Genomic DNA, 26,584 nt, shown 5'->3' with positions numbered 1-26,584 from the left:
CTCTGTTGAAATATGAAAACTGAAATGTTTCGCATCAAAACACTTCCATTATTGTACAAGTAATTAAAAAATAATGGAAATAAAAGAAATGAAATTTCACTGCTTATTAGAGAAATATTTTTAGATAAGTTAAGCATACAGATTGTGTACATAATATTACTATGTGTTCTTTAATCATTTTTATCAGTTACTCTTAGCAGAATCTGAATTTAAAGCCGGTTATTAATAAATACATTAGTTAATCTTTACATAACAAATTGAAATGAAAATATAACAATTTTTCAGATTTAATTTCAATTAAGACTAATCAGTTAAGCAGATAAATGTTTTATTATAATTTTGCTCCAACATTTTTACAGTTACGGCTATATATTAAGAAATAGAATATATATTTTCAGGCACATTTTCTTTTTTTTTTATATATTTTCTAATAATTCAAACAGTTAAGACACTGGTGAGCCAGAATTACAATACAAAAAAAGAGAAACAAGAAGACTTGTTGATGTCAGCTTCCCCTTTCCCTTTATCAAATTATCAGCTCACACAACACATTCTTACCTACCAATTAACTCCTCTTACAAACTTTCTCTACTTTTGTTATTTTTTTCAGGTCTTCATCACACAATTTAATCATATTTTTCTGGGACATTTTCTTGAAAATATTACATTTATATATTTTAATTTAATATTTTCATTTCCCGATTTCTTTGTAAATCTCCAAACCATCTACAAAACTTCCCTGTAGTATTCTACATCCTAGAGATCCTCTTCATGTCACAGCAAGTTCATCTCTTCATAATATTTTTTCTAAGTTTTCCAAACATTTCAATTCATGCATCTGTACTTTATTATATTTTCTTCTTGTAGAGTCTGAAATATATGTTAATTCAGAGGCATAATAAATAACTTTAATGTTGAGTACACATTTCACTGGCTCGTACTTATGCTATATTTAAATTTTATATGTGGATAAAATCTCTTGCCATATGTAATTTATTACTAATTTTCTGACCTATCTTACAATTCTTGGATTTTCTAACAACTAAAATTTTTATAACAATTTCCACTAGTTTTTGTACTTGCAGGCTGTCTCTTCTACATTTTTATTTCTCTATGCTTATCTGCATCCCCTACTTTCCGATTTCTTCCACCAAAGCATTAAGATGATTTTAGACTGCGACTGTGTTTTAAAATTTAGAGCAGATGTTGATAATCAAGAGGGTAAAGAAGATTTGGAACTGTTTTTAAAGAAAACTCAAAAGAATAAATAGTTAAATTTATTCATGACTTTCTATTAATTTTTAAAATAACTACAGACTAAAATTTTAGTGAATTATTAATGGAGATAAATCTGCAGCGTAACAGTAGTTCAATAACAACTGAATGATCAATGTATGTAAAACATCTAGATATTTTTTGTAGCTTTACAAAAGGGGCCTGCAAACAACCGTACCACTTGTTTAGTTAAGTGTATGTGTAGCTTTTTACATTCCCAAATTGTCGGCCAGGATGTGTTACTAATTAGAAGACAACAATGGAACAGTGACCAAACCAGTTCTTTTCAACACTTCAGTAAGCTCCCTTGATAAAGTCTTCTGGTCGCTGTTCTGTTGTCGGGTTCAGACATACGCCCAGTGATCTACTGGTATAACAAATTACAAAGATGTCTAGGACCCTGATGATTCAGCCACGCACAAAATCAGTTAATTCAAAAGAAATAAATATTTTTACAAAATTAATGATTAATTTGACATGTCGATTCAAAATCACCGTATTAATGAGTTTAATCATCAATTTAACAAACATAAACACTACATTCATATTTTCTAATCGAAAACAATCTAGATTTAATATCGTCACTTGTCAAGGGATTTACATTTTAGATATGCCTATTAAGATAATTATAAGGAGACAGATCCAGTGTTTTTCGTAATTACAGAACGGGCCAGATTAAGTAAAATACTATTATACTGAAGGTTTTATCATTTAAAATACTTGAAAATTAACATGTTCTACATTTATAGTGATTTAACAAAAAAGAATTCAATAATCCAGACGTTCCCAACTATTATTGCCCACTACGTATAGTTGCAAACTTCAACAGACCCAAATATAAGGAACACAAATGTTTGTACTCTTATAAATACTAACAGGAAGTCAAACTTACATATGACTTATATAAGTTTCTCCTGTTAAAGTTTTAATTCTTAAAGTTAGTTTGTTAATTGGCATATGAGTAGATATTACCACTCCATACAAACTTTAATGTTATTTTGTAAATAATGCTATTACTTGTTCTGATTTAAAATATTACTCTATATGTCTCCTGTCTTTAAGTTATGTATATATGTTGAACAAAATTCTAACCTTGCAAAAAAAAAAAAAAATTAATACAGCAGGAGACTAAAAAAAATCTGAGATGGTAAGTGCTTACGGATTTTCAATGATAAATTTTACAATGCAGCTAAATAGAATGACAATAAATAATTGGCAAATATTGATAACTGGGTAATTCATATATAAACGAAGATAGTAAGAAGAGTACTAAACTACTAATAAATAGATGTAAACAATAAACAACTGTAATGAATTCTGACTTCTATATCCACTAATCATTTATTGTTATTAAAAAAAACTTATATTCCAAATTATATAATTTAAAAAGCTTTTGTTTTAAAGCAAAATTTATTTCTCAGAATTAAAAAAAGTAATATCAAAATACAAAAAGGAAAGAAAGGTGGTACACACATATGGGGGATTATAAAATGTTACCTTATCCTTCACCTGCATCTCAACAGCTGAACTGGGAAGCTCATCCAAAATTTTCAATTGATCTTCATCCAGTTTAACACCAACCTCTTTTCTACCAGTACCTGCTAAATTATTACAAAAATAAAGATACCCGTAAAAATTAATGCAGATTTTATGTAAAAAAAAAAAAAAGTAAATAAAAAACCCTAAGCACATTCTATCTTACAAAGGTACACAAAAAAGCAACATATGAAATGCATTCTATTTTACTGTATAAAATAAAAAATAAAAAATTCAGTTACAATTTTTATTTATTTTTTACAAATTTCAAGAAGTGATTGTTCTCTAAATCTGTGGGAAGTGCTGTTGAAAACTTTTTTTTTTCTGTTATTAGTTTAATCATTTATTAAGCAACACAATGCTGAAAGAACTGCATAATAGTCCCAAAGAAATAATTCACAAAGAAATGAGTTCCAAAGAAAAAATTCTAAAAAAAATAATAATGAACATGTTCTTACAACCTGTTTTCTTGTACAGTTTTGCAATACGATCTAGTTTTTCATTTTGCCAGTGAAAATTAAAAGCCTTATAATACCATCATCCTTATCATATCATAAATGACCTTTGAACTTTTATTTCGGACTAATATAAAAATCTGGGCAGGGCTATAATAAAAATAGTCCTACCCAAATTGTTAAATCATTATTTTAACTGGTCGTGTTAGCGAGAGAAAGAGCAATAATATGTGAAAAATATCATAGATACATTATACAAAGTTAGGTTAGGTTAAGAATATCCGATAGCAATGTTAAAAAGATTTAAGGCCTGTATTATTAACCATACAACCGTACTGGGTAATTACCATTAAAATTTGCTCGGTTCTTAGCCAATAAAGATATTCAGTTTTGTATAGAAATTAGATTAAACTATTAATTTTTACTTTCCTAGCATCATAGAGCTATTCTGCAAGAAGGAAAGTAATGTCAAAAATGAAGGCTACGCTGCAAAAAGGAATTATAAAAAAAATGGGGTATAGGTTTTTGCATCTATCAACATTTCCTCCTGGGATACAAAAAAACAAAAACAAGTTGGGCGTTATGTTCGTACGTACATTTTGACTGGATGAACAAATTTTATCTCCATTGGTAGGGTTTTTATTTTGCAGTCACTTCTCAAAATTTTCTAACATAACCTGCCTCACTTTATATTAAGCTCAGTACATATGTGCATGCTTATCTTACAATTTTTTTTTTAAATTTACCCCAAAAATTGAAAAAAAATAACGTTTTTATTTATAGCATATTTTTTAACCAAATTTTTTTAATGTCTTCCTAGGCACAGTAGTAGAGCAAACAACCAAAAATAAGAAACACTTATTAGGGACCAATGTTGGGGGTGGGGTAGCTGATCAAAGCTTAAAAAAATTAATTTTTCAAGACATTTGTAGTTTATAATACTTTTAATAGTATTGAAAGTATAAATAATAAACTTTTGGTAGTAACATTACAGCAAAATTTCATCATTATTCACCACTTCCACCACCAAGAAGAAATTTCATGTAACTTTTTATTGGTAGAACATTTTTTGGCGGATTTTTCATAGTTTCTTTCATGTAACACAGTAAATGTAGAAAAATCAATAATTTCTTGGAAAGTCATCTTGGAGATTGTGAAGTAGAAATTTTTATAACTTTTTTGGTTTAAATTATAATGATAATTTTACACTAAAACATCATAAAATTACCACCATCCCCAAAAAAATCATAGGTAAGTTTTTCATGTAAAATTATTTTTCCACTATATAAGAGTAAATAACCATAGGAAATCTGTCAACAAAGTTGACAGATCTTTTGTTTCTGAAATGCTTTTTTAAAGTAAGTGAGGTATAATGTTTCATTTATTAAAATTATATATCAGAAAGTTTAAAATGTAGGTTCAATTTATGGAAGATCCTTGAGAACTTCCAATTCAAGAACTTCTAAATACAAACATTTTGGTATATTTAGTGATTTTTTTTAATTATCTAGTTTCCTGTTACTTATTCAAAATTTTTAAATAAAATCTCAAATTTATGGTCCAGAACCAGAGTGAATTACAAACATATCACGTAAAAGTTTTATCAGATATTCTCAATATTCTAATGTGAATGGTAATTTTCTATAAATTTTTTACTTAAAAGCAGCAGAAGATTATCTACCCAAGCATTTCATACTAGCAAGCAATGAATAGTTCTCAGAAGAAATAAAAACAGCTGAGATAATACAATAAATGTCTATTATATCATTTATCTTTATTACTTCACCAGTTTTTATTTTTTTCAGGAGTGAAATGAAATTCTGAAAACAGATAACATACAGATCAAGAAAACTTAGATAGAATCTAAACCTTAATTATACTAGAAGAGTCAGCAATAAACTCCTAGTCTATAAAAATAAAAATTGACAGCAAGTGTAAGGGTCACTGTACCAGCTTCCAAATCAACTAATCAAATTCTTAATAATACTTATATTTTCTTAAATTAATTTTCAAATCTGATGATTCATTGAAAGTGTGCTTTACACTTACAATGAATTACATTCATTGCAGGGTAACTTGTTATTTACTACAGTGCTAAAGCGTAATATACAAATAAATAAGATTACAATATTGAAAATATTTCACTACGATTTATATTTTATTAGCATTTAGATTATATCATTACCATTACTGCTAGCAGGTAAAAGGTAAAATTTCAACTAGCTAGAAATTCAGTATAATTATGTACAAATTTACGTCGTTCACAGTAGCTTAAATTAAGTAAAAAATAATTATTAAGGACTGCTCTAGTATCTTTACAACATTATGTTGTTGCTCTTTAAAGCAAGAATGAACTACTAGTTACAAAGAAATAAAAAATAATGTGATTTATTGGAACAAAATAAAAAAAAAAGGTTTACAGACTTAAATAAAAAAATGTTGCACACAGTTGCACAGTGTGGTTATATGTGCTATTATTATTTACTCGCTAAAATAACTCGATAGCACTTAAGAAATAAATGGTAGACCTATAGTATCTGAGACAAGTGTATGTATGGTTGTGTTCTAATTTAAGATGAAGACAAAGGCTAAGACAGTGTGGAAGATCCCAAAGAATAACAACAGAAATATAATGCAAATTTTGCTGATGCTATGGACTCATAGTAATAATAAAAACAATAAAATATTCATTTTATTTCAGAATTGTCGTTTAGAAGCCTGGGAAATACTTCATGATACTACACCACAATTGTTAGGAAGAAAGGTTTGGAATAAACTATTTTGGTTTGACAGTCAGTGTGCACCAGCTAGAAAATGAAAATTTAGGCTTATTTATTATATATAGGAAAATTAATTTAGATATATTTTTTAAAAAAATTATATGAATCCAAAGAGTAAGAAGTGTTGTACAAAGAAAAAAACTGCTTTTGTCAAATTCTTAAAAAGGGCGCTAAAAATCTATTAGTATTTTAAAAAGGGTAAAATATTTATTACATTCTATTGTCTATACTGTGCTCAGGGTTGTGGTTATAATGGATGCAACAAAATGGAAAATTTCCAAAGGTACTATAGGAAAAAGGCGTTTGGATTCTACGCAGCACTCCTAATTTTATAATACCTGTACGCTTAAAGAATTCACATGTTGCAGTTTTAAATAAATTACACTTTATGTAAGCCTGAAAACTTAGAGATGTCAAATATTGAGGATAGATTGCAATAGGTGTATGAAGGTTATTTTTAGGGACATCTTTGCAGCTTTGGTCAAACTGAAATGCGCATAGGGAAAAAACAACATATGAAGTTGTATAATGACAGAATAGTGGAGGACAGTATCTATTTCTATCTCTCAGGTTACAGTAAATTGCGCGTTATATGTGTCACAAGAGTGAAAATAAATATGTGTGTATGTATTTATATATATGTATATATATTAAAGGGATCACAAGAGAAAGGGCTTTTTATGTGCAGGAACAATTAGCTTTTTCTTTTGGTATGGGTTCTCACTGTTTATAATTACTGAAAGTGTTTTCAATTTTATAAATGATTGTGATACACTTTATTTTTCAGTTAATTTATAATTTTATTTTGTATAGAAACAGATCAAAATTTACTTGTTGAAACTAATTTGTTCATAGTTTTTTTTTTACAGAAATGATTACAGTCGATGATGAATAGGATTATGGTAATAAATAGGTTGCTATTTTTATGGTACAGACCAGAGGTGTGCAACTTTTTGTTAGTAAGGGTGCAAAATAAATTCAAAAGTTATTGGGGGCGCCACACTATTATTACACAGTAAGCACATACATTTGCCTTTAAAGTCAATAAAACAAAATTGTTCTTCCCAGTCAACATTAAAACAATAAATTTTTCTTTTACGATTATTCATGACTGGTTATTTATAAAATTAATTTAACCAGTACAACATGTATTTGATAGTGAAAAGGATCTTGCGCGATATGGTTACTAGTAATACATAATAAAATATAGTCGATAATAATAACACTCAAAATATGTAGCACTCAGAATACGGTAACATACTACCAAATTTATCAAAAGTGAGAATATGCCTACGTGCAAAGTAGCATGTGTGTCAGTGTATGACCTTGATTACTATTTGCTGACACTGAGCTTAAGCGATTATATTGTCTTAAATACGTGCGATGCTGATACGGTTATTGGGCTTAATAGGTGTGTAATATAGTGAGGGTGTATAAAAATCTCATCGAGGGCACCATAGCACCCGCAAGCGTCGTGTTGCCGACCCCTGGTACATACTATTAAAAGCTGACTCAGTATTGAAAATTTTGCTTATTGTATGGATAGATTTTGTAAATAAATAAATACTGCTATTATGTTGTACACTGAAAATAAGCTATGTATTATTCTGGAAAACAGCACACAAATTATTATAAACAATGTCCAAATTTTTGGATGAATGTCCTAGTTAGATTTTTTTGTTAGGAAAAAAAAAATCATATTAGCAAATTTACATCAACATATACTAGCATAATATAAAAGCTCAGTGTGAATCTAGAAATATGCATGTTAAAATCTACTAGTTTGTCACTGATTACATACATTTCTTATTGAAACTGTCAAACCAAACTTAAGTTTGTCGATAAAGCACAACAAGCAAGCAAATGCAGAATAATAACTAATATTAGTTATTTAATGCAAGTGCTAGTGCTAGTGCTAGTACTGCAGTTCAATCTGTATTGTACATTTTGAATTTTAGAAAAACATGCGAAATTAATCTATCTGATTAAGAAATTAGAGTTGGTGCATGTAAAAAAAAAATAAATAAAAATAATAGTAATATTTTTATGATCAGTGGCATAAAAAAAAACTCAGTGTAATATTAGATAATACTAACCTTTCCCTTTTCCTTTTGCACCTCCTTTCTTGTTAGCTTTCCCACTGTGGTGTTTACCATGCCTAGCAGGTAATTTCATGGGTGATGATGAAAAAAGCAAATCAAATTTATTTTGCGTCGAAGGCGCCACAGCAGTTGTCTTCGGCTGTGATGGTTTTGAAGCAGAGGAAAGTGGAGGCTGCTGTTTTGATGGTCGAGGTGGCGTCATAGGTGGAGGATCAAAAAGGTCATCTCCTTCACTAGAACCTGGTGAATAAGGTGAACCCGCATCTAAATCTAAAACATCATCTACTTGATCACCAGTAGCACCATTTTGTTGCGTTCTAATTGATTTACTTGAATTTAATGTCATAGACGGTGTATAAACCGGTACAAGGTTAGCTGGTTTCTTAATTACACCTAACTGTTTTGAAGGAGTTTGATTTATTTTGTTTATCTGCTGCTGTACCATATTTCCAACAGTTAAAATTAATTTGTCTGGTGATTTATGTACAGGAACATCTATTTTGTTCGCCGTACTTAGTAATTTTTGAAACGGTTTTAATAAAGAATCATCAGCGCTTTTAGTCGGCTCAACACCAACTGATGCTGGTGACTGATGTTTTGGAGATACTTCTACACCACTTTGATCCAATTTAGGAGTCGACAGTACCTTTAATGGTTCTGGAGTTTTCTTTAATTCATCAGAATCAACCGGCGGTGTTAACGTTCTATGTTCCAATATCCTTGTTCCATGACCATCATCCATTATTTCACCTTGTAAATTTGAAGAACTTTCTACAGATTTATCTTCTCTAGAACTATTAACCTGAAGACCAGAATCGCTAGGCGGCTGAGGACTAGGCGATCTAGATTTTGTTGGATCAAACGGGTCATAAGGTGTAGTAGGTGGTGAAGCAGGTGTATTAAGATCAGGAGGAGGTTCAGGTGGTGTATTTGGACCTTTATGCATTACTTCATCCATGTCAGTTTCAGTCGCTTCATCGCGACGTAATTCTTCATCGCATTCCATTAAAGGATTAGCTAAAACACGTAACTGTGGTTTATTTGATACAATAGAAAACTTTACATGAGGTTCAGGAGGTGTTTTTGGTCCAGTACTAGTCATCATAAAACTGTGGGTTGATGGTGATTCTGGCTGTGAAACCGATGTGTTTTGTTGATGATCTGTATCTAATGACAAACGACTAGAACTCATACCTTCACCTAACCTTTCTAACTGTTTTTCCATTTCTTTTTGCTGTTTGTCGTTTTCTTCTCCACTATCGCTTAATATAATAACTTCTTTTGGTGAAGGTGTTTGTTCTCTGAATGGAGACATGTCTAAATCTATAATAGCAACTGGTTTTGCATTTTTCATAGCCTCATTTAATTTAGTTAATCTAGTACTTTTGTTGACCAAACCTTTTTGAGCAGATTTGTTTCTTACTGGGACATTTTCTTTAGAACTTTTATCTTTTTTTCTTTTACCAGAAACAGGATCAACATCATCTCGTTTCCTTTTAGAACTTTCTCTTAATACAGGAGTTGTTGCTGGGACAATTTCAGCAGTACCTCTATTTGATTTAAAATTCACACTAACTAGTATGTTATCACCAGAAGTAAACACTTCTTTGGATGGTGCTGGAGACTGTCCTCGTCTCCTTTTCCTTTTGTCATCCTTTTTTTTTGTAGTCTTTTTCTTATCCTTTTTTCTCACAGCATCTTTATTAGTAACTATAACGGTTAAATTTTTTCTAGTATTTTTATGACCTACATCAACAAGCGATTCATGCCCTTCACGTCCTCGTGACCATGACCTTGATAATGAACGAGATAAAGAACGTGTTCTACCGGTTCGAGGTGAAGCCGATCTAGATCGTGACATTGAAGACCCTGACCAGGATGGACTCCATGACTGACTGTAAGACCTTGATTGCCTACGACTAGGTCTTAATGGTGAACGACTTTTAGTTCTTCTTCTAGTCCTGCTGACAGTTCTGTTCCTTTTTTTTGCTTTAGTAGCCGTTTTGTCTTTGGATTTCGACCTACGTCTATCTTTGGATCTTGATCGTCTATTTCTTGATCTACTTCTTCTAATTCTATCACGAGACCTACTTCTCCCTCTTTCTCTAGAACGAGATCTAAATCTACCTCTTGATCTACTTCTTCGTATCCTTCCTCTAGATCTGCTTCTAGATCTCCAAGAACGACTCCTACTTCTATTTCTTACTCTGAGGGGAGATCTATTTCTATAGCGAGGTGGGGTCAATGAACGTGATTTGGAAGGTGATAAATCACGTCCAAATTCATCTTTCCGTGGTCGTTTTGGCTTTTCACTTATTAACCTTCGAACATCATAACGTTCAAGTTCTTTTCTCTTTTCTTTACTTTTCTTTTCCTTTTTGGCAGGCTCCTGTTTTTTATCATCTTTCTCTTTTTCCTTTCCATCCCTGTAATTCCTTTCCTTTGTACTTTTTGATGGCTTTTTCCAAGCAATATTTTCATCAGCTTCTCCAGTCTTCACAGTCTTTTCTTTAATTTTAGAATCTTTACTTTTATTTGTACTGTTTCCAACTGCACTTTTATCTTTTAATGAATCCTTTTTCTCTTTCTTCTTCTTTTGCTTTTTATCTGCTACTACTGCTACTTCTTTATTAACTTGGGTTGTAGCGGTAACTGCATGAGGAACAGCAGCCTCTTCTTTATCAACATCCTTTTCGTGTTTTCCTTTAGATTTTTTATCTTTTTTTGATGACTGTTTGGGTTTGTCTTCAATAATTTCGCCTTCTTCAAATTCTAACGTGTCCAACTGACACTTTCCATTGGCATCTTCTGTTTCACTCATGGAAGCAGTTTTCCTAGTCTTTTTTTTCTTTTTTCTTTTTGAAGATGAATATTCTTCATTCTGAATACCTTGTTCTTCATTTTGAATACCATCAGGTAACTCGTCAAAATTTACATCTTCTGATTCTGATATGGTTTCTGTCTCAAGTCCTTCCAACCCCGGAAGAGTAGATATTGGCTGATTATCAGAATTATTTAATGTACCGGCTGATACGGCAGATGTTGCACCACCAACAAGGCTATTATCATCCGAATCAAACATATCGATATCTTTTTGGCTATCATTCAATTCATTTTCTTTATCGTTATCAGACAGTTTTTCTAAATTATCAGAGTTATCTTGTCCATCATACACACTCATCTCCTCATCTGTTATATCAACGAGTCCATCAGGTTTTTCACCAGCATCAGGCATTTTATCAATTCCCTCTTCAAGTTCTTCAGGATTTTCCATATGTATACTTATACTTGGTTCTTCATTTTCATCATTAGCCAAATTATCTTGAAGATTTCCTTCAGATCCGATAGCAAGATCAAGAACATCTTGTGTACTACATTCATCTTCACCATCGATATCTTTATTTCCATTGGATCTTACAACATTTTTAAATTTCATTTGTTCTAACTTATCGACTGAAACAGAACTTTTAAAATCAACAGAATTATCATTAACATTTTCATTATCTTTCTTATTCTTAACATTTCCAGTATCATTTTCTTTTTCTTCATTGATATCAATATCAACATCTTTTTCATTATTATCATTATTTTCAGGTATTGGAATGTTTTCATTATTAATATCGGCAGGTATAGGAATATCTTCTTCTTTCAAATCTTCTGGAATAGGAATATCTGAAGTATTTTCAGTATCATCCTTTATTCTTGAATCATTTGCGTTACCTTCATTTTCATTAGAATCTTTACTATCATCCATTTCATCTTTTTCATTTTTATCTTTGTTACAATCAGCATCAGCATCATCGTCGTCGTCGTCATCATAATCATCATCATCATCATCATCATCTAAATCTTCATCACTTACTTTATGTTTTGATAACTTTTCAGTTTCCTTCACTTCATCGATATCTTTCTTATCATTAACATCTTCAGGGGGTAATGGTACATCAATCATTTCATCATTATTTTTATACTTTTCATCAACAGAAGGTAATGAAATATCCTCTTCTTCTTCATCATCATTTATTTTAAGTTTCTTTAATTGCATTTCATCATTTTTATGAGCAATATTCATGCTTGCAGCTGAATACATAGAAAAATTAGGACAATCGGCATCATTTTCATCTTCATCTTCATCTTCATCATCATCATCATCATCATCATCATCATCATCACGATCAGAATGAATAGGTTTAGAAGATAACATAGAATCTGGTAATGGACCAACAGTTGGATACATTCCATAGTTTGGATGACTTTTCTCATCAAATCCTGAAAAAAAAAGTCAAGTGATGTAGCTATATGAAAATTAATAGGATTTTTAATTAAACAATTAAATGAATCCTTTCAATTTTTCAACATATTTGGTAATATTACCTATTTACAATTTACATATTTTCATATTTGTAGTATGAAAAACAATATATTAAAAAATATTGTTAAAGGCGACTTAAATCAAATAACACTGATTTTAAAGTAAAAAGAATAATGTACAGTGTACTACATTTAAATCTCAAAACTGCTGAAAACCTTTTACCCTTGAGATTTTGTAGTAGTCTTAAAAAAAAATTTCTTGTTTATGTAAAATAATTTGCTTCAAGTCAACTCATAAAAATGGGTGTACTGCAATATTACCATAATAACTATAGCAATAAAACTATTGAAAACCTAAAATATTTTGTCGTCATATTTACAAATATTCAATAAGAATAAATTCAAATACACACACATTTCTCCCTTAAATCAATGTAAATTGGACAGATTAATATATTATTCAAGCATTTAGATAAAAAGTAGTCTCAATTTGAAGGTTTAATCCCCAAGTGATTCTGCTAATATGTGTACTTTTCTATCTGAAGGAGATACACAATTGTATGACAGTGCAAAAGAACTTAACTGGTAATTTTGTACTGATATGTTCACAGATTGTGATGTTGGGATTTAAATTACAATACAAGAAAGAAGAATAGATCAACAAGCTCTTTCAGTTTCTTCATTTCAAGAAAAAAATTAAAAATAAATGTATTTTTCAAGTTTATTAGAAAACCCAATTTTTTATTTCAGTATCAAATTATCATTTAATCTACGCAATAAATTTATTTTAGAAAATTCTTGCTTAAATATAAGTCAAATTTTGTACCTGCCCTATTTACAGAAAAGCACCATAATTCAAACACAACAAATTACCCAAATAAACCTTGGATAATGATTTGGACCTGTATGATGTGTTTTTATTAGGCATTTATTAAGTTTCCTTTTAAATAGATGATATAAACAAGCATTGGTCCATTTGGAGTAAATTGCTAATGGACTCTTATACTAGTTTATTTATACTTAACCTTTCTACACTTTTTATACAAAAATGTAAGTACAATTTATATACAAACAAATGTATAATACAATATTAATCACTATGAATTTAACATTTAGTATGTTAATCAACACACACTGCTTTGGCATTAGTCTGTGTACTGCAGAGTACAATATTCTAGCAGATGACATCAACTAGCAACATTTTACTGTTATATTTCAAAAGACCATAGCTCTTAAAAAGAGCAAATATTTTAAGTGCAAATTCTAGTATGGATGTCCTAAATAATGTTTTTATGGTGCATTTTCTGTATAATTTTTTAATAAGTTTTGTATATACATCTACTACCAAACGATTAATATTTTATTATAAGTGTGACAAAAGAGTAACAAATCAAGTTCATATCATCAAACAAAAAAAATCAGTTAATATTATTTAATGTTTTAAATACTGTAATTGCAGTTTTTCAAAATACATTTTGAAACTGCAGGTCTAATAAAATTAATGGCAATGCAGAACCTTATCATTTTAAGTTGATGTAGACTTACATGATCGCTTTTCTTGCCATTCTGATTTTTATAAAATTTATTATACTTAAAATTGAAAGAAAATTTATTCAGACATAGGAATAATGGAAAAATATAATTAATAAGTACAGCAGACTGGGAATAAGTCCCACAGGAAGGACAATGTTTGCATGTATGGAAAGGTTAAAAACAGCTAGCAATATTAGGAATAGTTAAACTATCTTTTTAATCAAATACCTTCCGATCTGACTTAGTTCCAAGTTAACGGTTGAATTCATACAATTAAGACACAGACCATCACCCAACCCATTTTCAAACTGATATAACTGAATGTGCATACAAAAATAGCAAATTAAAAAATTTCTTACCGTCTGATGAGTTTGAGTCTTCACACGGTTCTGCAGGATCATATTCTTCTGCAGGTGGTGGTGGAATTAGAGGTGGCTGTTGTGGTGGCAAAGGCTGATCATCGATAACAAGGCCACCTTCATCGTGTTCTTCATCAATATCATCTTGTCCAAGACCCATTAATAATGCTGGAGGTTCTGGTGGTGGCTCTAACGTACCATAACTTTTCTCACCACCTTCTTCACCATCATTGTCGGTTGTTCTCTCCGGTTCTATATCGCTATATATATCAACCTCTTCTTCTTCATTTGGTGAATTTGATGGTGATGGTTCTTGAGTAAATAACTGTGGATCAGGAAAAGGAGGTTGTCTCAAAGGAGGGACGACAGGATTTGTATGTATATTAGGGCGTCGAGGTGGTAAATTCATACGGAATCTTATTGGTGCTGCACCTGTAAATGGAGATATACCAATACCATAATTAGAAGTAAATCCTGCTCTATTTGAAGAAAATGAAGATAGATTAGATGAAGGAAATGAAGATGATGGATTACTTGAATGCATGTCAGTCGGTCTTCCACTGCTAATATTTCTATCTCTTGACTGATAATCATAACTTGAAAATCTACTGCCATGTGGATTACTACTACCAGGATATAATGGAGTCTTAGTGGTTTTACAGTTACCATTTTCTTTATTAACATTGACCCTTTTCTCTGTAACTTTAACAGATACAGAACCATCTGTATGATTATGAATTATTTCAGCGTTTTTTGAATGCCACTTTGTCTGGCTATCTAAAATACTGTCAAGTAAACTACTGCCAGCAGGTTTTGTAGAAGTGGCTGGTTTATCGACAGGTCTTTTTTTTGCAGTTCCTGAACGAGCTTGTAGTTGAGAACGTGACAATAGAGCAACCGCTTTCTTACGACTCATTGTACGTAAATTACTTGATATAGTTGTTCGGTGGTTACGCTGTGTTAATACTTGTCCTATTTCACTGCTTCCACCGATAGACAAATCATCTTCATCAGAACATCTGAAATACAGAAATTAAGATAAAATGTTAAAAGGAATGAAAGATCTTAGGCAAGTCATTCATTTTGAACTTGTAAGTGAATAAAGGAGTTCTGCAGTTTCTCTGAGAACACCAGAAAAAAATTATATAACAGTTGTAATACAAGCAGCAATGACGTGGTGTAGTTCAAGCAGTACTGCTTACCAGACTCAAAACATTTCTGCAATCTTACTTTTCTTGCAAAAAAATATTTATAAAACCATCAAATGAATATAACACATTTTCTGGATGGATGGTCACAATATGTTCCACATATTCTCATTATTTTCGTTTAAATGGAAATACTTTTATTTATAACAAATAATAAGATAGTATGAACAGCAGATAGTACTTAATTTTAATTTATTTTTTTAAATTACAGATACACATTGATTTTTTTTTCATAAATCACATTTACAAACATTAGAAGTTGAATTAAGTTTTTGGGCTTCTAGACATATTATGAGAATTATTTTAATGCATTAATATTATAAACTGTTATTTAAAAATAACGTGCTTTCCAGTTATCTGAACTTAAAATTATTATATGTCTGGGCCTAATTCATATGGGTGATGACATTTTTTACACTAAAATGAAATCATACTTTGACAATAAATAACATTAACATACATTGACAATATAAATAATTCATTTTCTTCAGCAGTTGTATTTTTGAAATTTCAAATAACTCATTAACATATTGACCATTGTGTTAATAAAATTTACTATTATATGAAATATAAACCAACAAAACACAGTAATTAAGTTAAATTTCCCATATTAATTTCCGGTAACTAGTAGGTATGTATAAATTTTTTTTTTATCATATACATTAATAATTTTTTCTATTATTTTATACTAGCTGACCCAGCAATGCTTCACTATTGCAAGATTTGAGTATATAAGTTTGTTTCTGTTGATTTAAGAATTTCCTTTATTTATAACCTTCTTCTATATTTTCTAACTTATCTTTTTTAATCAAACCTCTTGCGATGTCCTATTAAAAAATCTTCTTTACCTCCTCTTCCTCAAGCTTCTCTAAATTCCACCGGTTCATCTGACACTTTTTCTTCTGGTTTTCAAACCCCAATTTACATTTCATTTAGATAGGTAATCTTGGAGAGCTGCATAAAACCAGTCAAATCACCGAAGACAAAAAAAAGGAAAAATACACACACATACACGAGGGTGTCCCACTGACACCCTGTGTCAGGACATGTTTTACTGGTAAAAATAATGAAAAAAGTTCACATAAACATGTATCTGAAAATGCTTTGTTTTTGAGTTACGGCTAGTGAAAGATTTCGCCCAGATTTTAGCTATTTTAATAAAAAAAAGCTCTACTGTAATTAGCCCAAATTAAGGAGTAAAGCTGATGGTTTCTTATGTAATTTAAGCTGGGAAATAGGATAAAACAAGTCCCAAAACTCAAGTAGTTTTTTTTTAAGATATCCGACATAAAACATGAAATTTGGTGACGAAAAACTAAGTTTTTTTTAGGCCTGTAATACAATAACTTTGTTAAATGACTAATAAATGTGAAAGATTTATTTACAAAAGCTGTAGAAAATTTAATTCTGAAAAAATTAATGTAAATACAACCAATAAAAAGTAAATAAAAACGTTTGAAAATTTGTTTTTTGTTGAAGCAAAACACAGTAAATAAAATTGAATTTACCTTATCGGAATTGTCTACAAGTCAATGAAAGAAGTTTAACCACTGGTGAGCGGGGTGGGGGTGTGATCTGTTGGCCGTAAATTTTGAGGATTACCACACTTGTTTTTTGACAAACCAGTGGGAAATGAAGTTTACCTGGTACTAGTGTCTGGGCTACGCTGAATCACATGATGTTCATCAGTAACATGATAATTTAACTGGCATTCAACAGAAAACAATCACGTTGGAAGTGACTCTTTCATTCGTAAATACTGATACATTGAAGAAAAAGTTTTCATTTTTTGTTTTTAAAAAGAATGTTTATTAGATAGAGAATTTTTCATCTGTTTTGCTTCAATAAAAAACCTATTTTAAAAGTTTTTACTTAATTTTTATTGGCTACATTTATATTAATTATCTTAGAATTTAATACTGTACAGATTTTGATACTACATGTTCTGTCTGCACTTATTAGTCATTTAATGTTATTGTACTACAAACCTAAAAAAAAAACTTCATCTTTCGACACTGAATTTTGTTTTATGTCTGTTATCTTAAAAATTACTGGAGTTACAGATCTGGGACTTACTTTATCCTATTTCCCAGCTCAAATTATATAAGAAACCACCAACTTTACTCCTCAATTTAAGCCCCAAAAATTAAAGTTTATTTTTATTGGAAAAGCTCAAATATGGGCGAATGCTTTCACTAGCCGTAACTTGAAAACAAAGCGTTTCCAGACCTGTGTTTATATGAACTTTTTTTAATATATTCACCAGTAGAACAGGATCTGAAAGTTTCTCTGTTTCTTTGTGTGACACACACACACCACTATTATTCAACTGCACTCTAGAAATCATAATGAAAGAATGACTCAAAAAATGTCCCTCACAAGTAAAAACAGGCTGAAAAATCAAAATAAACTGTCTTGGTTTCTCCGACGACTTGGCACTGCTAGCAAAAGACATCAATGAAGCCAGATCACAGACAGTAAAACTTCAAAACACTGCGAATAAAATTGGGCTCAAAATATCATTTGAAAGACAGAGGATTATGCCCCAAAAACCAACATGATTAAAAGAATTAAACATAAATGTTATAAAAATCAAAATAGTAACCCAATTTAAATACCTCGGAGAAATAATAACAAAATACAAATTTAAAAAAATCGATCCAACAAGAAGAAACAAACTAGCCAAAATTCAAAAATTAACCTGGTATACTTACAATAAAAAATGCTTATCAATAAATACAAAAATAAGACACTAATACACAATTATAAAACCAGAAGTCACTTATGCAGCAAAAACACTGTTCTAAACAAACAATCAAAGATAGATTAGACTCCAGAAAATCAAAAGAATCTGAAGAACCTGCATTAATAAAAAGTGCCAGAAAGATAAGCAATGAAGGACTGTATCAAACAAAATTGCATACAAAGAATTAAAACTCAACACTGATACCATGGGGTAAGAGGAGACAAGGATTCTTTGGATGTATCATGAGGTTGCAAGAGTCAAGACTTCTGAAACAGCTAGTACAGTACAATCTCGACTCAAAAACAGGATGCAGATTGATCAGAGAAATAAGAGAGGATCTGAAGGAAAATTAGCCTTATACCAGAAGACCCCACAAGATAAGATAAAATTAAACAATAAAGTCAAGAAAAAAACAATCACTTCACACTTATAAGAAAAAACTCACAACATGAGCAAGAAAGGGCACAAAGATCGGAACATAAGAAAAAGTACTGGGAGGACCACAAAGCCCAAACAGTCCCATCGAAGAGACTTGGATACTGGATTGACTTAAGTGATCCTATGCGGTCATAAAAAAATAATATATAAATATATATATTTTTTTCAACCTCTGCAAAGTACAGGATTAGAGAACATGCTTTCCTTTACTTTTTTATGTATATCAAAATGGTTTTTGGTCCAAGCCCATCTTCAATGAGCTTTTCCTTGTCTAGATTTACACATTAATTTTAGCTTTTTACATTTTATTTTGTAAAAATTGTTTGTTAATAAAATTTAAAACATTTTAAATATTTCACAACACATTTGTTCAATCAAGAGTATGAAAAAGTATTGCAATAACTATTAATTTATCCCTATTCCTATTTATTTATAGTTTATTTAGGTAACAAATTATTAGTTAGTGCAATACTTTTTCATTCTCTTGACTGAACAAATATTTGTTCTGAAATTTTTAAAATGTAAAAAGCTAAAATTAATGTGTAAACGTAGAAAAGGAAAAGTTTATTAAAAAAATATACATATCATTGAATATGGGCTTGGCCCTGAAAACGTTTTGATGAATATAAAAAAGTAAAGGTAAGAGTGTTCTCTAATTCTGTTTTGCGGGGGCTGAAAAAATATTACTTTTTATTATATATAGTTATTTAATGTACAGAGGAAAGAAATGGACTACAAAAAATTTAATCTAAATAAATTAATATATAATCTTTTAATGATGCCTCAAAATTTAAGCATATTTTAAAATTCCTAGTTTATAAATTGTCATTTGAACAGAGTGCAAGTAATACATTCAATAATTAGACAAAATGTATTCTATAAAATAAAGAATCATCAAAAGACAACAGTTTGTATAACTTAAAATTTGAAATTATTTCCACAGTAAAATAATTAAATAAAATTTTGAAATTCTATAAGTGATTTTCTTCACATTCTTAAAATACCTGATTACAGTACACCAATGAAATTTAGCAACAGGTATTCGGGTCATGAGACCGGTTCAGAAAAACTTTTTATTTACAATCCAATTATACATGCATTCTATCACCTTTGAAATAGTTCCCTTGGGAAGCTACGCAATGCTTCAAACGGCTTTCCCACTCTTCATAGCAGTGTTGGAACTCAGAAACCGGAATTTCCTTCAGATGTTCGGTTACTTTTTTTAATGTTCTTTACTGTTCCAAAATGGTGTCCTTTGAGGTATTTTTTAAAAGTCTGGAACAGGAAAAAGTCACAGCGCGATTCAAGTCAGGTGAATAAGGTGGTTGAGGAACTACAGGAATGTTTTCCTTTGCCAAAAACTCATTAACTGAGACTGCAGTGTGACAAGTTGCATTATCATAATGCAACATCCAGTTGTCTTTGATGGCTGGTCTCACGTGGGCAACTATTTTCCAGTCTGTCAAGAATTTATTAGTAAACATATTGATTTACAGTCTGTCCTGTAGACAAATACTCCAAAAGTCTCTAATTCGCTCAACACTGTCATCACTTTTTGACGTTTACGATCTTCCAAAGTATGGATCGTCCACAACTGATTCCCGGCCATCTGAAAATGCTTTAAACCAACTAAAAACTTGGGCTGGTGACAGAGTGTCATCTCCATATGACTTTTTCAATTTAATAAGTTTAAATAAGTTTCAGTAGCATTCTCACAGGGTTTTAACATAAAACTTGATTGGACAATTTTGCTTATAATTAGTGTCACTCATTTTTGTTTTAACGCACAACAAAAACTCATTTCATGAAAAGTTTTGTTTATGTCTCACGTGGCAACAATAGACTTAAAGTATTAATACAAAATATAAATCAGCTGTTCATATAACCATATGTTACTAGTAACTTTACAGTGTTGTCATTTTGGCAGTAAAAAAAAACTAGTCTCATTACTTTATATACAGACCTCGTATGCTGTGTAAAAGGATTTTAACAAATGAAAAAATAATACCAGATATTAATGGTAAGTTAGAAGGAATGTTCTGAAAGTTCTTGGCCTGACCCAAAGATGGTGTAAGTATGACCAAATGACCTCCATATTTGTAAAGTACGATCCTTTAGATGGCCTGCTGGGACATGTGTGTTTAGTCACACATTTGTGGCGATTACAGCTAGTTTTGACTTTCCTGAAAAATGGATAAAATTGAATTTTTAGCCGTTAGGGAATACATTAGTTTAATAAGGTCCTGACAAACATACAAAAACAGATAGATTCTATTTTAAAGGATTCACCTCCTTTATTTTCAATAGTAAAAAAATGGATGGCTAAATTTAAACAAAGATGACGAATGCTCAGGATGCCAAAAAGTCCCAACTACCAACAAAATCATTACAAAAATTCATAATGATATATTAAATGATTACCAACTAAAGGTACATGAACTTGCAGACATTGCAAACATCTTGATAGACCCCGTCTTGCTACATTTTACATAATATTTAGGATATAAAGAAGCTTTCTGATTGACAGGTACTGTGTCTTTTTTAACAGTTAAACAAAAATGCATTTGATAGAATACTACTCGAAGGGTTTGGACTTATATAAAAACACAAATCTGCAGAGTTTTTTCAACATTCTTCAGTAGTACATTTAAACATAGTTTCACTATTATTACACACCAGAGACAAAACACAATATGAAACAACTAAAAGTGCACCAAAGGAAGCAAATTAAGTTCCCCACGAGCAGGAAAATTCATGGCTAAGTTTTTTTTTTCTTGTGGTGTGGTGGTCACAAACTAACTGGAAAAAATAGGACCACCACCAGGGAGTATTGCTGCATCAACTGAAGGATGATAATTTGGGTTAAACTTCCAGATCTGGCAGAAAACTAAATGCTCTTTCACTACTATAATTGTGTCTGTACACACTTCTCAGGGTGCTGCTTCCCAAAATAACCAAAAATGACCTACCAAATTACCAATTGTGATAGCGTAAAAATGTCAAGGATTCTGATTTTTGTCTGTAATCATTAAGATCTTATAAACATCTCCATTAAAAAAAATCAAATTACACTATTTATTGTTATTTTAGCTCTTTTTTAATGAAAAAATTTAACTTTCATTGATTTCCAAACAGACTTCTTGCTAAAATATATTTTAAAGAACTTTACCTAAATCAAATAATTTAAAAATTGTACAAATTTGAAAAGTTAACAAAACAAAAGTTACTTAATGTGATGGAACATAAGTGGAAGAAATCTATCAGAGTATGTGTGATGTAATGGACACACTGTCTTAACAAAGAGGGGGATTATGAAAATGAGAAATGGCAGAAAAGTTAAGAAGGATCTGAATGAGATTTTACTACTGTCATTAAGAGCTGACCTAAGAGCTCATAACACAATTACAACATACCCAGAAAAATCATCAAGTCGATTGTGACTGCCAAACAAATCTAAAGTTGGAATCGCTTGGCTGAATGAACTATGAGATGACTGTGGCTGTGATAAAGTTTGTGATTCATTCTGGCTGGAACCAGTAAAACTGCATGATCCTCTACGATTATTGCACATAATCCCTAATTTCTTTGCAAGACGTTCCTTGACAGTTTTTTTCTGAAGTACTCTTGGATGTCCAGCACCTTGTCTTGCTTTCTACAAAAAAGAAAAAGAAAATATAAATATATCTATAGAAAATATAACATTTAAAAGTTAATAGGTACTTGAACAAATGAATAAACAACTGCAAATATATGATGAAGATTTCAATTTTTAATGCTGACTTTAACATCTTTATTATAATTCTCTCATAAATATCACACTACTTTAATATAAAGCAATTATTTATTGTTTTAACCAATGTTTTTTTGAGATTTGTAATACAGACATCTAAAAAAAAATTAGTTTATAAAAATTATGGATAAATGAGTACAACTAAAAATACCGTTATTAAAAGTGAAAATCAACACTGATGTGATTATTAAGTTTCCCAAAACAAACCTTGATTCAGTTAATTTACCTCTTTAATCTAATAAGATTGTTACGCTATCTAAACAAAACTGTGTAATTTCAAACCATACCTGATATTAGAAAAGAATAAAGTAAACTTTATATTTAATATAAAAAAAAATTTGCGCTACAAAATTCTTCCTTAAAAATAGAGCTCTGCAGTAAATTAAAAACATAGCTACTAACAAACAATTAATTGGCTTGTATCTTAGAACATACTTAAAAAAGATACAAATGTAAGAATTCTGTGATTGGATAAAAATAATAAAAATGAAAAGCAACTAGACAAAGAGATCGCAACAGAGCATGAAGTAAAGACTCTTGAAAGATTGAATTTTTTTAACCCGAATTATTAGTTCAAATTTCTACATGAGAATAAAAATACATTCAATATAAGAAAGATATTAGTGTGATATCATCTCATTATAATTCATATTAGCAATCTTGAGAAAAAATGAAAAAAATATATAATTTTTCGTGAATTTGTTCAACTTAAAAAGTATCTTGTAATCACCCTTGTAAGTGATATATTTTGTTTAAAAAATATCTTCAAAGAAGTTACATGAAAAAAAAAAAAAAAAGAATTAAAGAGGCTACCACAGCAAATTCCTTTATGAAGTAAAAAAATAAAATCAGAATTAGTTCATGTGGTGGCTTACAGGAGAAAACATTCACGTCAACAAAGAACCTTACCTCCAAAATGTTTTACAGTGAAATAAATAACACTGTAAAACAAGGCAATGAGCTATTTACTCATACATGTTACAAAGTTGAATTGAAGAAAATTATGTATAAAAAGTGTTATTACAAATCCCCTGGTTTACTGGTGTTCCAGTTAAAACGTATTTGGACGGACAAAAATTTATTAGAAGTCTTACTTAATATAAAAAAAAAAAAAATGAATACTTGTTTCAATTGATATCCATAAAAAAATTCCCAATTGAGTTCTTGGTAAATGTGAAATAAAGTAATTTGTTACATTAAATGGGGGAACAACCTTATGATTAAGTGTTTAATTATAGATGGGATAGCAAAATCGTAATGAAGGAAAGGAGAGTTTTGATTAAACTAATGAGAAATTTGGTTTATCAAGACAATACAAAATGGTATTCTATTCTTATATAGAAATTTTAATGAAATTTACATGTACCCAACAACATCTTCAAAATAAATGAAACATTCCAAAATGGCAGCCATTAAAATTAGTTAGTAATTACCAGGTCTGGAAATATTAATATAGAACTATAACTATTCAGTCTACTAATATTTTTATCAAATTATTTTTATTAGATAAAATAATAAGCCATTTATCATTAATAAAGTGAACTCATTTGTTAAAATTGGTTGATAAACAGCTGAGATATGATTGAAATGGCTAAAATGGTTGCAAAAATTTATAACTATTATTTTAAAACTTATTATTTTTACATACTACACTAGAAATTAATTATTTTTAATTAAATTAGTGAACAATTAATTCCCTTCGCATCTTGTTTATGAAAATCTAGATTCAGGTGTCTGGATATTGCCCACTGGGCTGGTCTAGCGATTAACTTGTCATCGCAAATCAGATGATTTAGAAGTCTACAGTTCTAAGGTTCAAAGCCTAGTAAAGACAGTTACTTTTATATGGATTTGAATATTAGATTGTGGATACCGATGTTCTTTGGCGGTTGGGTTTCAATTAACCTCAGGAGTGGTGGACCTGAGGCTGTACAAGACTACAATTACATTCGTACATATCATCCTCATTCATTCTCTGAAGTAATACCTTACGGTGGTTCTGGAAGCTAGCCTAGTAAAGACAGTTACTTTTATATGGATTTGAATATTAGATTGTGGATACCGATGTTCTTTGGCGGTTGGGTTTCAATTAACCTCAGGAGTGGTGGACCTGAGGCTGTACAAGACTACAATTACATTCGTACATATCATCCTCATCCATTCTCTGAAGTAATACCTTACGGTGGTTCTGGAAGCTAAACAGATAAAGAAAGATGTCTGGATATTGGTGATTACATTTTCCATTAATTCCTTATAACTGGTGGAACAGAAACGTCACATTTAGAAAACTTGAAAACAATTTTTTTGGTTATAGCACACCACCACATTTATACCAAAGTTTGAAATAAATAATTTAATAAGAAAACTTTAAATTTTTCTCCAATAAAGAAATCTTACCTTTCTCTTCCTGTATCTTTTCTTCCGTTTTCTAGGCAATTTCACTTCAATAACACCTTCTTCAGTCGTTATTAATTTAATTTTAAATCTACAGTTTTTTCTTTTCCTTCTTCTCTTCTGTCTAGGTTTCCTGCGACTGCTTGGTGTCCCTGTTTTCTTTTGATTACCTTTTTGTGTAGTTGTAACAGCAGAATTTGTATCTTCTTCACTATCATCTTCATTAAAATCAACATCATTTGCCGAGGACTAAAATAAAAAATGAATAATATAATACAAATCACCCATCAATACCTTATATCTTTTTAAATTAATATAACTGAAATCAATTATCTTTTGAATTCAAAATTACGACTGTTTCATGAAAACAATTTACAATTTAAATTGTTTTCATAAAAAATCCAATGTCTATTGAGTTAGGAAAATGGAATTCTATACTTGCTACTTTCAGAGTTGAACTTTCACTATATTAAATATACAGAATTTGTTAAATTCGCCTCTCGGACAAGATTATAATTTCCCTAAATTGAACACTTATTTGGTCCTAATTGAAAATAAAGGAAATTTCATTACAATTACTTTTTACACACTTGATTCTGCCGGCATATACTGATCGTTTATATAAATAGTTTATTTTTATTACATGGAAACAAGATCAGTCTGTTCTAACTCTCTTTGCAATTGGAATTTCTTAAGAGCTTGCTTTTGATATGTTTATACAAAAATTTTTGATACAATGTCTGATCAAAAAATTACAAAACAATTTTAAGAACAGATAGGACTTGGCTCTAAAAATTCTGTTATTGTCTATATTATTCTGTGTTCTACTCAAGTACTACTTAAAAAATTTGGTTGAAAAGTGTTAAAACATCCATAAAAAAATGTATAGAGGTTTAAATAAGTTTTTATTACCATAAGCTTTTTAAACGTACAATTCTATTACATTTTTACAAATGACCTTTGTTTTCTTGAAGTCCTGTAATTTGCAATATCAATGATGTGATTTATTGTAAGTCTAAAATTATTTATTTTTAAGTCTAAAAGCATAACACAGTCACATACTGCTAATAATGTAAATAAAAATATTACTGACCTCATTTTGAAAATTATTAGAATTTACTAGAGCAATAATACGTTGACTTTGCCTAGTACGAGGTATTAATCGCTGAAGATGTCTTATGCTGGATCTTGCAGCTAAATTCCAATCATCATCAGATTCTGATAACTCATGACTAGGATCAGGTCTCAAATGATGAACTCGTCTAGCACTGTTTCTTAGTCGTCTTCTTGGAAGATAGTCACCAAATTCTTCATCTGAATCAGCAACCACCTTTACAAAATTAAAAAAAAAAACTTATAACCCTCCATTTTATGAATAAATATTTAAATTTGTTAAATCAGTCATTAAAGTAATCATTTTATTTTAAGAAAAAAAGAAGTTTGCAATAATATAACAAATTACAGTTTACTTAGGTTAAAAATGAACATCTGCAAAATGCACAAATAAAACATCAAATTGCACTGAAATTTGTACATTGTAGTATTGTATGGTAAGTCAAGAGTTGAAAAAAATACTTTTAAAATTAATTACCGCTTCAGGAGTAAATGCAGCGGAAATTAATATCAAGGTGTACATTCTAACATCAGTATTAGATTT

At 30.1% G+C, this 26,584-nt stretch overlaps 1 protein-coding gene across 1 annotated transcript in view; it reads right to left on the bottom strand.

The window, feature by feature from the left end:
- Positions 1 to 26,584, bottom strand: part of LOC142328388 (uncharacterized) — a 61,118-nt gene that overhangs the window by 11,822 nt on the left and 22,712 nt on the right. The window contains exons 5-10 of the mRNA XM_075372096.1: positions 26,021 to 26,257; positions 24,931 to 25,176; positions 22,157 to 22,395; positions 14,352 to 15,370; positions 8,143 to 12,417; positions 2,773 to 2,876 (exon numbers count right to left, since the gene is read on the bottom strand). Of these exons, the coding sequence (XP_075228211.1) occupies positions 2,773 to 2,876; positions 8,143 to 12,417; positions 14,352 to 15,370; positions 22,157 to 22,395; positions 24,931 to 25,176; positions 26,021 to 26,257 (6,120 nt within the window). The remainder of the gene's footprint in view (positions 1 to 2,772; positions 2,877 to 8,142; positions 12,418 to 14,351; positions 15,371 to 22,156; positions 22,396 to 24,930; positions 25,177 to 26,020; positions 26,258 to 26,584) is intronic.

The sequence above is a fragment of the Lycorma delicatula genome, chromosome 7, assembly GCF_047948215.1.
Source record: "Lycorma delicatula isolate Av1 chromosome 7, ASM4794821v1, whole genome shotgun sequence".
NCBI lineage: Eukaryota > Metazoa > Arthropoda > Insecta > Hemiptera > Fulgoridae > Lycorma > Lycorma delicatula.
This window is presented reverse-complemented; position numbering and strand designations above follow the sequence as displayed.